At 34.8% G+C, this 13,395-nt stretch overlaps 1 protein-coding gene and 1 long non-coding RNA gene across 5 annotated transcripts in view; one reads left to right on the top strand and one right to left on the bottom strand.

Annotated features, from left to right (window-relative positions):
- The window catches only part of LOC105732712 (uncharacterized), a 252,087-nt gene that overhangs the window by 134,608 nt on the left and 104,084 nt on the right, over positions 1-13,395 (bottom strand). The window lies entirely within an intron of this gene.
- Positions 1-13,395, top strand: part of MACROD2 (mono-ADP ribosylhydrolase 2) — a 2,078,532-nt gene that overhangs the window by 2,013,194 nt on the left and 51,943 nt on the right. For both annotated transcript variants that reach the window (XM_012474868.3, XM_064377970.1), the window contains 2 exons: positions 6,190-6,264; positions 6,525-6,617. In XM_012474868.3, the coding sequence (XP_012330291.2) occupies positions 6,190-6,264; positions 6,525-6,617 (168 nt within the window). The remainder of the gene's footprint in view (positions 1-6,189; positions 6,265-6,524; positions 6,618-13,395) is intronic.

The raw sequence follows: 13,395 nt of genomic DNA, 5'->3' as shown, positions 1-13,395 counted from the left end.
TTCACTGAAATTTTCATTGCAATATTATGTTTAATGGCAGAAATAAAAAGTGTAAACACCTGAAAGCTCACCAATAATGTGGAATATTATCTAGCTTTTAAAATAAGATTTCCAAAAAAATTGTAATGACAGAGGATGATGCTTATTAAAATATGAAATAAAAAAGCAGGACTCAAAGTGTAAATATGTTTTGATCTGAGGATATATTTACATATTTGTGCATATGTCTGCATCTGTGTGTGTATACACACATACAAGAGAAATATGAGAATTCACAATATTAAAACTAGCCATCCCTTAGTTATAAAATTATCCACAATTCTCAATGCTTGTATGTATTTTTAGTGTATCCATAAGGAAATTGCATTTATTTTATAACTACAAGGGAAAAAATAATTTCAAAAATAATTTACAATAGGAAAGTAAGTTTTATTGGCTCTAGGAGAAAACCAAGGATGTCAAGATAATCAAATTCACTAATTTAGGCTTAACTTTTCCTCTTAATCTGGGATAGTTTTAGACATTTTTATAAAAGTACAGTTTTGAATATTAGCAGCAATCAACTTTCATGTTTAACAAAAAGAGACAATTTACATGATTTCTTCAATACAAGCATCAAAGAAACAGTCTTTGTTCTTAAGAAAACTTGAACATCTAACAATCTGCAAGCAATATTGTTGTTGTTGCTATTGTTCAGAAACAGTCCATTTACAGAGTTTAGGTTTATCCCCTAGAAATGCTTAATTCTAGACCAAAGTCCCCAGACCAATTTTTATGCAAATTAATTAAAGCTAAAGCATTAGCTTGAGCCAAACTTAATTACCAAGGCTCCAAGAAACAATCATGTGATCTATTTCTAAAGAAAAGTGAATGGATTTTTGGATTATCTGTTCTAATGGTTCCCTCCCATAAGTATGGCTGATTGAGTCCACTGTATGAAAAATATATACATAAACTGTGGAATTCTTTGTGTTCTTTTGTTTCCTCAGCCAGGAGGGATTAGGGCAGAGGACACTGGGGAGAATTCAACTAGTCTGAATGTGAAGAGGGGAACATAAAGCTTGCCCCCATGGGGCCAAGAAAGCAAGATGGAATGTGTAAGGTCCGCCTGCACTGAGGAGGAAGGCAGATGGGCTGGAAGCCCTGGGAGTAGTCATTAACACACAGCAGGCCTGTGCGCTCAGGCATACCTTGTCTTTGTGCAATACACCAGAGCCTGCCCCGTTTTCAAAGATGGGCACCTTGTTTTGTTTCTTCCTTCATTTTTAACTAACTTTATTTAAGAAAAATTAGAAAAAAAAATACTTCTATTTCAAGAAAGATTGTCAAAATATGTAAAGCACACAGGTGAAACAGATCAGGAGTAGAGACTGGTTTAGAGGGCAAGGAAGAGAAATATTCCAAGAGAGATTTGAACTAGCACTTTATCCTCAAAGTGAAGGGTCAAGCCTGACAAGTCACTGAAATTCCCTGGTGTTCATCAGCATCCTTAGGTTATGACCTCAAGCAGGCCCGCCATTTCAGCAGTGCCCCAGGCTCTATTGAATGGCGACCTTCTCATTCTTGATTGAATCCTCTGAAAATTTATCAAGTGGAGCACTAGGACCAGGGGACACACAGGGATACAGATTGGCCACTTGCCCTCTCTGGATGCTCTACTCTTTCCCTTCATGGTATAGACAAAGCCAGATCACAAACATTGAGTTAAAGGTCCCTGCAAGGACCTGGTGCGATGATTAGGTGCAATGGTCAGTTCCCTCTATCAACAGTGATAGAGAATGAAGCTCACTCAATAAACAGTGAAGGTTCCCTCTCACTATCATCTACTCAAGAAACAAATGTCGGTGTGACTGGAAACTTCATCTGAAGACATACCTGTGAACCTAGGAGATTATCTAGTTCCTCAGCCTTTTTTCTTTTCAATAGATGATGAAATTAGGTACCAAAGAGGTTGTGATTTGCCTAAAATATCCAGTTATCTTTATTCCCATTCCAGGGTTCTCTGCAGCAAATATAGCGTGTGGAGTATTTGATAGCGTAAGGGACTTTACCTTGCCGTTAAAGGATGCAAGAGAAAGTAAGTTATAGTCCTTAATGACTCTTTACAGACCTTGATGAGTACTATAATAGAAGTCCAATTAAACAGACATTCATTGATGACTTCTTATTAAATAGGTGCTGGGAAGGAAAATATGAATAAAACAAAATCTATCTCTCAATCTGGTAAGAGAAACAAACACAGACACAACTACATCAAACACAGACACAACTACATCACAGTGTGATCAGGATAATAAATAGATGAATGGGCAAAAGAACTCAACAAGCAAAGATATGAAAATCATTAATCCTTGCAGTTTTTGCTCCTGCTAATATAAATATGTATAAGGACACATGTTACGTGTATGCTTAAAAAAGTGAAATTGGATTCTACCTTCTACAATCTTTTTAAACCTCATAATCTGTCACTTAGTGGTTGCCTTCGGATTGATGAAATGTTGCTGCTTAGACTTCCTGTAATCCTTAGATTAGAAATTCATTGCAATTTTCTGTTTTCTACATGTATCATCATTTCATGTTTCATTTTGCTCACTACCTTTGCTTTCTTAGTGGACCCGAGTTTGATATCTAAAACATTTATTTGTTTCTTAATGTCTACATCAATTTTCTATTCATTCAATCTTCTCATTTCCTTACCCACCAATTCTTATATTTCAGGTAAATACAAAGACACTTTCTATAGTTTTTGTTTTTCTGAATATATCTTTTTCAAAAGTATTTTCTCTCAGCATAATTACATTATGTTTTAATTTTTAAGTACATTCTTTGTTTGAATAGCAGGAAATAGCTCTCCAAGCAAGACATTGCCAGGAGATCAACTGAAGATATTGCCTTTACTTTCTCTAACAGAATCTCTCTCTCCATGCAGTCATTCTGTTGTCCAGGCTTATCTATAGCAGACCTGAAAGGCAAAACCTGTGGCCCTAGTTTTATCAGAAATGGGATTGACATGCTCCCATCCTATTTCTAGAGGCTGATTTTATAAACTTGATTTTAGAATTTTCCATGAATGTCATGGTTTCATTTAATTTACTGAGAGTATTTAAATGTCCTGGTTTCATTTAATTTACTGAGAGTATTTCAGCCTTCATTTTGTTGTCTAATATAGTCTTTATTCCACACAGTTTCCCATAATCCAAAAATCTGCTCAAAGTGATTTCTTCCTCAAAAAGTAGAAATTCTGTTTTATATCTTAATAGAAAGAACCTTTTTCACATATAATGCTTGTGTTTCAGCAACTGTATGTTTTTTGAGGATAAGCACTGTATCTATCTTACTTAAGATCTACTCCCAGCACCAGATATATTTACCAGTGATGGCACACAATACATTGTAGAATGAATAACCAGTAGTACAGTCATTATTATTCTATATAATATCCAAAGGTGATAAGGGTGAAACTGGATTGGGGTGAAAGATTTTAAATTGCTTTCTGCTACGTATTTTGTGGCCCATAGTAACATGACATAATCTAAAGAATAAAGGATGCAAATGGAATCCTTACACATTCTGGCAGAACTATGTATAAGGATTCTTTACAGAATAAATTCTTTAGAATACTGTTTTGCAAAATCTAGTAAGGCTAAACATATATATTCTCTATTATATAACCTACTTGTTCTCGGTCACTTGGTTTATACCCAAGTGATATGAGTCCATTAAAATATATCTGCCAAAAGAAACATTCAAAAGTGTTTTTAGCAGTGTTATTCATAACAGCCTCAAACTGAAAACAATTCAACACTCATATGATATAGTATATTCAGAAAGTAGAATAGTATGTATCAATGAAAAAGAATAAATTTCACAGACAACAGTTATAAAAAAACTAAGATACAAAAGATCATATGCTGCATATTGTATTTAAATGAATCTCAAAAACACACAACACTGTTACATAGTGGAGGAAGCCACTGGTTTAAGAATTGTTTTTTATCCGGATGGTAATTACATAGGAAAATTCACGTGTATATACCTAAAGAGTCATAAAGATATATACTTAAGATTTGTACATTTTACTGTATGCAAGTAGATCTCAATTTTAAGAGCTAAAAAGCAAAATAAAGACATTTTCAGGCAAAACAAAAAGAAGAGAGGGATTGTAGTCAGGTAGAGCTAGTTATGATTTCTGAAAGCAGAACTGAGATCACAGCACTTACTTTCCAGGGCTAATGTGATGATTAGAGATAATACATGTGAAGTATCTAGGGACAGTCTGGCATTTTTTATGAGATCAATAATTTGCAGATTCACTTATATCTTCTAGGCCAGTACTTCTCAAGCTTTAATTTGCATACAAATCACATGGACATATTGTTATACAATGCAGGCTCTGATCCTGTAGGTCTGTGGTGAGGCCTGAAATTCTGCATTTTTGAAAAGCTCCCAGGTAATTCCAGTGTTGCTTGTCCATGGGCCATACTTTGAGTAGCAATGGGGAAGAATGCGGATGAATGGGGTTTTTCAGAAGTGGAACGGTCTTGAACAAGTTCAAATTTTAAAAGGCCTTTCTGCTATCAAATCACAAAACAGAATAAAGGAGAAGAAAATGAAAGATCCAAGAGACAGATGATATATTCCTAAATAAGGAAAGAAGACAGGAGACTGGAAAGTGGGAAAACAGAAATGTTTTGCAGAATCATAAAGATGGCATTTCACTGATCTTCAGGAGTGATGAAAGAAAATCATCAAAAACAGCTTGAGGTTTTTATATTCAATGATCAAATAGATAAATATGCTTTAGTTTTAATTATTTTATTGGCTCCTTTTGATTAAAATTGAGCTCAGGGGAGTGGATATGACACAAAAAACATGATTTTTCCCCCGTCTGTGTCATGCTAGCAGAGAATGAATCAAGGGCAAGTAGTATCATGTAAGGTTTAAAAATAATTGTATCAAAGAAGAAGCTGTAAGATGAGAGATTATATGAGTCAGCTTTGCTGCAGTAACAAATAACCCCAAAAGTCACATTGGAGGCTCAAAAACAAGGCTGGTTGTGTCTCTACTTGGCCCTGCTTGGCTGTGTTCCACATGCTTTCCATTCAGGATCTAGATAAAGGAACACGCTCTATGAGGAGCAGAGGAGCTGCAGGCAACATACAGTGGATCTTAAGGGTTCTGGTTGGTTGCAGCACGCTTGATGCCTGTTCCAGTGCCATTTCCTAAACAAGTCACATAAACAGGCCCCTGTCAATGAGATGGGAACATACAATTGTCCCACAAGGGCCTCTGCATGTCACACCGTCACAGACAGGGAAATATAATCCTCTTACAGGAAGAGGTAGAGAAAAGTCAAAAGCATAATGCTACCACAGGAATGGAATCAGGCAGAGTTCAAGCTCCTCTTGGTCTGCTTTACACCTATAACCAACCCTAGCTCTAGAATATTTTTTTTTAATTCCATAGTTAAATATCCTCAGCACAGAATCTTTCATTAGCCCAAGGCGAAATGGACAGATTTCAATTTCCTCTCCTAATAAGCACTTAAATGTTTTAAACTCTATAGGGGAGGGTAGGAGGAGAAGCCAAGGGGTGTGGAAGAAAACCCATTACTAGTTAATCAGCCTAGGAGTAATCAAGAGTTGGCTGAATTCTCTCCTGACCTTTGCTGTATTTAGTATGTGTCTGAAGAGAATGGTTGAGCTGTTATGCCCCCCAGTTACCATGTGCTGATATTACTCAAGTTTCTATGCTCTGTTGATGGAAAAATGAAAGTGTTAAGTAGTGTTTTCATTTTCTAGGAATCCTCACTATGGTAAATAGTAATATCTTAAAAGGAAATTAAATGTAGTTAACCCATACAGCCCGGAAATTATTGTAAAATTTGAAAATTTCCAGGTTGTGTCCTCCATCCATATCCTGTGCATTGATAAGCTAAAGGAGTATGCCAGTTTCAAATCAGTTTCAAGAAAAAAAAAGATTTTTTGCCTAAATTATCAGGATATTTCTCAGAAAATAATTGATATACATCGGATGATTGGAAAAATGGTAACTTTGCCCTCCACTTTGGTTCCCAAACTGTTCTCTATCTCTCCATGCATGATTAAAGCATGGTTTCTGGAGGTCGGGAATAAAGCTGCGGTCGTGCATATCACATTTCTTTTCTCTTTCAATCACTGTTTTTAACAGGGCAAGAGAATGATTCAACGAAGAATGAAATAAAAATTGAAACAGAGTCCCAGAACTCATATATGGAAACAGAAGGTACTGAAACCCAAATACATTATCAGAGAATGAGATGAAACTGTGAACCATGACATCTCTATATACCTGTGTATGTGAGTGGTATGTGTGTGTGTTTTAGGCAGTGATTACTGAAGGATAGCAATAGTGCTCAACTTGGTGGACCTATTGAAACTTGAAGGGGGAAAAAAGAACTCTAACTTCTATGCCATAGTCACTGTATTCTCACAACGATTCCAACTAAAACATCCCTGAGTGTCCTTCTGTCTTATTCTATCTAGAACTTCCATCAAACCAAGAAGATGCCGGGATTGTGGAGCAACCCGAAGTGATTCCACTAACAGATGACCAAGAAGAAAATGAAGCTGAAAAAGGTAGGACTGCTCTTCAGTTAACTCATCAAGAATAGAGAGTTTCTTTGGATTCCTGCCTAGAATTCAACCATAAAAGTTATCTTCATGCAATTACAGCTTGTAAAGGGGGAAAATGAACATTTCCTTTATCCCAAATCTGCTTTTGAAAGTAGAATAAAATCTACAAGTAGCAAAAGAAGATGCTTGGAACTACTTGTAGCATAAGGATGTTTTTGTTATTCATTTAGATTCCATTTAAATTTCTAAAATTATAGTATTGAGAAAGCTTGTAAGAAATCAAAATGATGGACTAGAGGGATAAAGTTCACAGAAAATCTGAAATGGCTTTAAAGCAAATAGACTGACCTTTTTGTATTGATTTCATCTGTCTTCCTTCCTATAGTAGCGATTAAAGAAACAATTTATGTAAAATATGCATGTTATATGAACCTCAACTGCAGGCTTTGTTTGCTAATATTAGGATGCAATAATATTGAATACTGTTTTTAAAAAAGAAGTGAGCATTATAATGATTTCTGAAAACTCAGGAGGAATGAACACTCCGTAAATATTGAAGCAGCATTTGGGCCAAGAGACCAATGTATTGGAGTGAAGACAGAAGTCTTTTGAAAAATATTTTCTTAAAAGCTATTCTCAGAGTAACTTAGTGTTAACTGAAGAACTAAAAGAACTCGATTTTTAAATATAAAGCGATTTCTTAAAAGAAGCTCATAATTTTTGTTACAGTATATCATAAATCATACTACCCTTAAAGAATATGTATTTTCAAAGCAGTTGCAGAGTAATAACTTCACAGGCCTTGTTTATAGAACATGGTGATCAATTGTGTTTCCAAATTAAAACTCAACATGATCTCAATTGTAAAATCAGGTCAATAGCAACTACAGCTTCCAAATTATGAACTCTTCTTGGCAGGGGCATTGACACAGCTTAATTGCTAAACCATGTGAGCGATTTTGACACTTTTAAAATTTTGACTGCGTTTACAGCACAATATTTTTCCATGGCTATGCCTCTAATAACCTTTTCTTTATTGCAAATCCCAGTTCAGACTCATGACTCCATGTTCCTGTCAAGTCAAATAAAGGGTATATTTGAAGTTATTTCATGTCTAACATTGATAACTGAGAATTGATATAACCCTTACTCAGAATCAGATACATGGTACTGCTCTCTTCAACTGCAGTTTTAAAATGTAAAATAGACAGTGCTGTGCATGTTACCTTAATTTCTCTGTGGCAGAAATTGTTTGCTTTGTTCATTGAGCCTCAAGAAATGCAAATGGTAAAGGGGAACATCAAACAGCTGTACGTTTTCCTCTTTTTGACTTGACCTATAAGCAAAAAGCTGGCATTCAGCACACATTGACATGCTTCCCTTCTCCCAGAGCCTTCTCAAGCATTGAACACTACTCTGAGGCCTGAAGGATTAAATACCCTCATTTCCTCTCTTCCTTGTAAATATGCCAATCTTTTTCTGATATCGGTGGAATGGCATGTGGGAAAAAAGTAAGGTCAAGTTCTGCTACTTGCTTTGAGCAACTGTGAGGTTGAATTTCTCTGTTAAAATTTGACTTTTCACTGTAAGATGACTACCAATGCTGGTAATCTGGAATTAACCACATTTTCCCTTCCCGTCTTTGGCATAGATATTCCACTTGGCCCTGCCTTGAATATTTCTGGTGTTTAAATTTGAAATAATTTTAAATGCATCACCTTTGTCATCTTATACTTTGCATCAAAGTAAGAGTGAAAAGCTATTTTGTTCTGTATATGAAAAGTAGTCATAGGAAAAGGAGGTAATACAGACTCCTGGCGCCCTGCAGTAGCTCTGCCCCACCACTGACAAGCTGGATGACCTTGGACAAGTTACTTAACCTATCTCTTCAGGTTCTTCATCTGTAAGATGATGATTGCAAAAGTACCTGTCACATACAGTTATGGTGAAAATTTAACAGGTAACATGTGCAAAGCAATTAAAACAATGTGTGGCACATAGACTGCACTCCATAAGTATTTAGTATTTATCATAATTTGATAAATTGATTACAAAGTCAAGAAAATCCACATGTGATTTCCCCAAGTCCATTCATTGCCCTTCTTCACTATTTTGAATCTGTAGAAAGTCACATATTCTACATTATCCTTCAACAACAACTGGCTCTACCCATATGATTGACAGCACCATTTCATGAACGCCATTTTGATATGGCTCTAAATGCTTTACATTTCTACATATTTTATTCTAAAGAGATTAAACAACTAATGGAAGGAAGCCAGGTGAAAGACATTTCTCTCCATTCATAAACACTTTCTTGTTTGTCAGTATCTCAATCTTCTACTTGAGAAATAAATAAAACCATAATTTCTATTTTCTAAAAAAAGATACTATTGAGCTGTTGGTAGATCCACAAAAGAAACACAGTAAATAAACTCAAAGCAGCAAATTGTTTTTACATTCTTTTGATTTAGTTATAAAAAGTCTTGTTTGAAAACGTTTTAAGACTATAGCTCCAGATTTTGTGTTCACAAAATAGTCTCTTAATCAAAAGTTGTCTATATGTATTAAGAATTATCTCTAAAGAAAACCAATGAGTATTTTATTACATTTGTAAAGATATTCCTTATAGCTTTAGAAGTATTAGTTCTCTTTAATTGTAAGAATCCTTTTAAGGAGGCAGAAAGTGGTTCCTTTAAAAAAAAAATTCCAGACCAGGAAAAATATATAATGTTTTTCTGTCTTTTTGTAGCATTTTATAAGATTAGAAAATGTAGATAATCTTCAGGATACATCTTCTATGGCTCCCAGGTGTATGGGCACAGATGTTGCAACATTAAGTTTTGAAGTTAGTTCTACTAAAATATGGATTTTGAAAAGAAGGAAAAATATTCAGCAGAAGTTCATGCTGATAAAATTACACAATAGCACAATGGACATGTCCCTGGGAGACCTGAAATACAAAAATTTCAACAGGCATAAAGTGAGGTTTCACATATGGCAGCTTTTCTGATATAGCCACATTGCCTCTTCCTAAATGAGCCCAGTTTTATGATTTCCCAGCAGGACCTGCAACACATATGAAATCCAGTGGAATAACATCATTTAGGTTAATAACCAAATAGGAAAGTAGTATTATAGAAGATCTCCTCTGAAAAGGATCACGTTTCAGTATAAAATATAAAACCAGCATTAAAACATCTTTCTTACATTTGTTATTGCTAGGTGAATTTAGAAAAATTTGACATAAAAAAATTCTTACCTATATCAACATTGTGTTATTATTATTTCACATTTTCATATGTTTTATTATGATATATATTGGATTTTTTTTCTCTAAATGTTACACAGAATGAATACCTTTGGTATCAATAATTTTTTATATCAATTGATAAGTAAAGTATGGAATAGTAATCCTTTGTCTGTTTACCTAAGGTAGAATAAAATGTTGACAGAGACTTAAAGTATATTATGGTTTAATGTTTTCTTAGAAAAAGTGCATATGGACAGGCGTGCAAGTAAAGAATAAAGTGTCAGCCAGTGACAAGAGTAAAGTATCATGCCCTTAGGCTCCTGTTTTGATCCAAGCATGGTCTGACCAGTATGACCTTGAGACAAAGTGTACAGGGAGCCATGGCTTCTAGCCCTGGCTGTGTGATTCCTGGCAATCCTTTAACTTCTAAGGATCCCAGTCTCTAGGGTAATAACGAAGGGCATGAACTCACAATTGCAATTATAAGGTTCATAAATTTTCTTAGAAGGTTAATTCTGAAGAACCACATTCTTGAGGAAACGAGAGCAATGGCATGGGAGCCAATGGTCAGCAATGCTGAAAGCTGAAGTCGTAGGTTTTCCCCAGTTTTATTTATTGCATCCTATTGATAAAAATGCAGACGTGCCCTAGACCAGGGAAAAGCATAAGCCAACTATATAAGGACTTGCTAATAATTGGACAGCTAATTATTCCCTGAAGATACTTTAAAGGGGGAGAGGAATGCCTTTTAGGTCAAGGTAGCTTTACACAGAAAGTCTGCTCAGAATCAAGCTGGATTTCCATCACCATCTTTCTTAGTCCATGTGGGTAACTTTTTTTTGGCAACTCCTCTGGCTACTGTTTCATCTTTCGGTGAACACATAGCAAGTGAGCCACTTTCTCTTCTACTTCTGCGAATCAAATCCATTAGAGATTTATTTCATCTACAAAACACCCCTGTATAGCTCTTGGTGTTTTCCATATTCCATAGGATTCTTACATCACGGGGAGAGCCCTTTCTTCTCTCTTTGAAAAGCAGATCCTGCACTAGCAATGTTGCCATACACAGAATACCTAACACTTGGGCCTTCACATACAGGCTGTGTTCTTGGCTATGAAAAATCACTGCTCAGGCATATTTTTCATTCATGCAAAATACTGTATACATTTGCATCTTGAGGAACAAACTAACTTACTGGAACTTTCTATTCTCAGAAAGTCTTTGCATCTCTTTTCAAATGAGATCAAGTTTGGTCATACTCTATTATTCATATTGGCAGCAATATTATTTAGTTTTCTAGGGCAGTTTTACCATTTGTTTTCTTCTTAATCACATTTTGAATCTGGAATTCAACAAACAAAATTATGTTTTAGGATATCAGTTAAATTAAAAATGATGGCAATGGTTCGGTTTTATGAATATTTTAGTGTCTAATCAAATTTCTCATATCGGTTAAATACCTTGAACATTAAAATTGTAAAGTTTTAAGCTAAATTGTTTAAGTTTTCTACATGTCTCTATGTATACAATGTAAATGTATAGAACCAGTTCATTAAACTTATACTGCATAACTGACCTATAATTTTAAAGTTAAAAAACATAGAAGAATAAAAGGTATATTCACTGCTGTAATAATATTGGTGTGTATAGCATGCACGCCTGTGTACATGTGTAAAATTAGATTATACATGTATAAAGTTCACATGTATCTACCCAGTAAAAAGTTAGGCAGGCCTCTTGAATTTGTTCAAATCCTCTAGCTTGCTGCAATCATCTTGTCTTTAAAGATTTAGAAAAAAATTGCCCCGAACCTCCATTTTTTATGTTAGGAGAAATCTATGATCCCTTCCAGTATCTCTGAGAATTCTTTGGTGTCAGGTTTATTTTTTCTCATCTCAGGCTCCAAGTTCCTGCCTCTGGTGGCTTCTCACTTCAGCCTTTGCCTTTCCTTTCTGTTGTAAGCTGTCTCTAGTTCTCACTATGGCTTCCACTCAGACACCACCACCTGGACACCTCCCACCCCTTCACTCCGTCTAGCACCAAAAACTCAAGGATGTGTGTAGGTTTAAGCAAATGTTAGGATCAAAACTTGTAATTACTAGCAACATATTTCTCAGAATGTATCTTCATGTTAAGCAATGCATGACTGTATATGGGTTATGAATTTTGGCTATATGATTATACACATGGATCCATAATACACACACATTTGGGAAAACTGCATATATCCATAAAAACACACACAACTCAGGAGCCCTGAAAATTTTCAAACTGGCTAATATCATACAGGACAATACCACATATTCTTTCTTTCTGTCAGGCAAAATTCATTTTCATTGATATGAACAAATCTCATTTTCATTACACAAGTTTTCTACATGTTACCTTCTACCTCTACAGATGTGTAAAATAGTCAAGTGAATATAAAGCTGGTCAAGGAAATATACCTTCATAGAACCAGATAATCCCAGAGAGTCTGGAGGGCAACACCCAACCTTCCACCACAGTGACACCCAGGAATCTCTTTTATCTATTGTCAAGTCTTAGACAATTTTTCTTGACAGTATTCTGAAGGCAAAACTGCCCTTTTAACCTGTTTACCACCTCACTTATTTGTTATTGTTCACTATTTGATACATTTGATAGACAGTGATAAAATACTAAGGTAGTATCAGAGTAGGGCGGTAGCTTCCAATTTCATCTGAGGTCGTAGTTTACTTGCTATTATTTTATGGCAAGAACTGCATTCTACATTTAATATAGTTGTACACACACACTATAGATGAAGTACTAAGATGCATCAATTGTAAGATGTGCCATTTTTATTTTATGTATTATTAATAAATTTTCTAAAATCTTGCTTATTAAGGATACAAAAGACACAATAATTTTTTTATGATTTAGGAATTTTATTTTATATGTTAAAAAAAACTCTTCCAGCAAGGTGTAGAACTTTTTCATATTATCATTTTTGAGAATACATAAAAAGAAAAGTTTAGGCTAAAGAAATTAGTTACGGTATTGCTAAAACTTCATCAGATCCAGGGTCCTACTCTAAATCACTTTCAATCAAAGTCATCAATATTTGTTTTATGACACAATATTGTCCTCTGCCAATATCTTTGATGGTTCGTAGTTTAAGAGAATTTATAAAGAATTTAAAACTCATTGGCTTGTAAGTCTCTTAAGACTTAAGTCTATCTTGCTGTCATATAGTTAGCCCATTTTTTTCTTTTTTGCTTCTACTTAGAGACTGTTAAAACACTTCTGATTCACCAACTCCCTCTATATTTATTATTTTTTCAGAGATTTTCATTGACACTCATTCTGCAAGTTTGAGTACTTTTGTTTTTGACGCTAATGCATATATGGGTATGATAAATTGTATCGTGTCCTGACCAACAAAAATTTTATAACACTTCACTATTTCACAGATGTTAAGATGTGATAGCAGTGTACTTTGTATTATGAAATATAATATTTATTTCACAATAAAAACTACACTGAGACTAGAAAATGAAAACTTG

The sequence above is a fragment of the Aotus nancymaae genome, unplaced genomic scaffold (genome assembly GCF_030222135.1).
Source record: "Aotus nancymaae isolate 86718 unplaced genomic scaffold, 86718_ANA_hifiasm-v0.15.2.pri h1tg000001l, whole genome shotgun sequence".
NCBI lineage: Eukaryota > Metazoa > Chordata > Mammalia > Primates > Aotidae > Aotus > Aotus nancymaae.
Note: the sequence above shows the minus strand (reverse complement) of the source record. Positions and strands in the feature narration are given on the sequence as shown.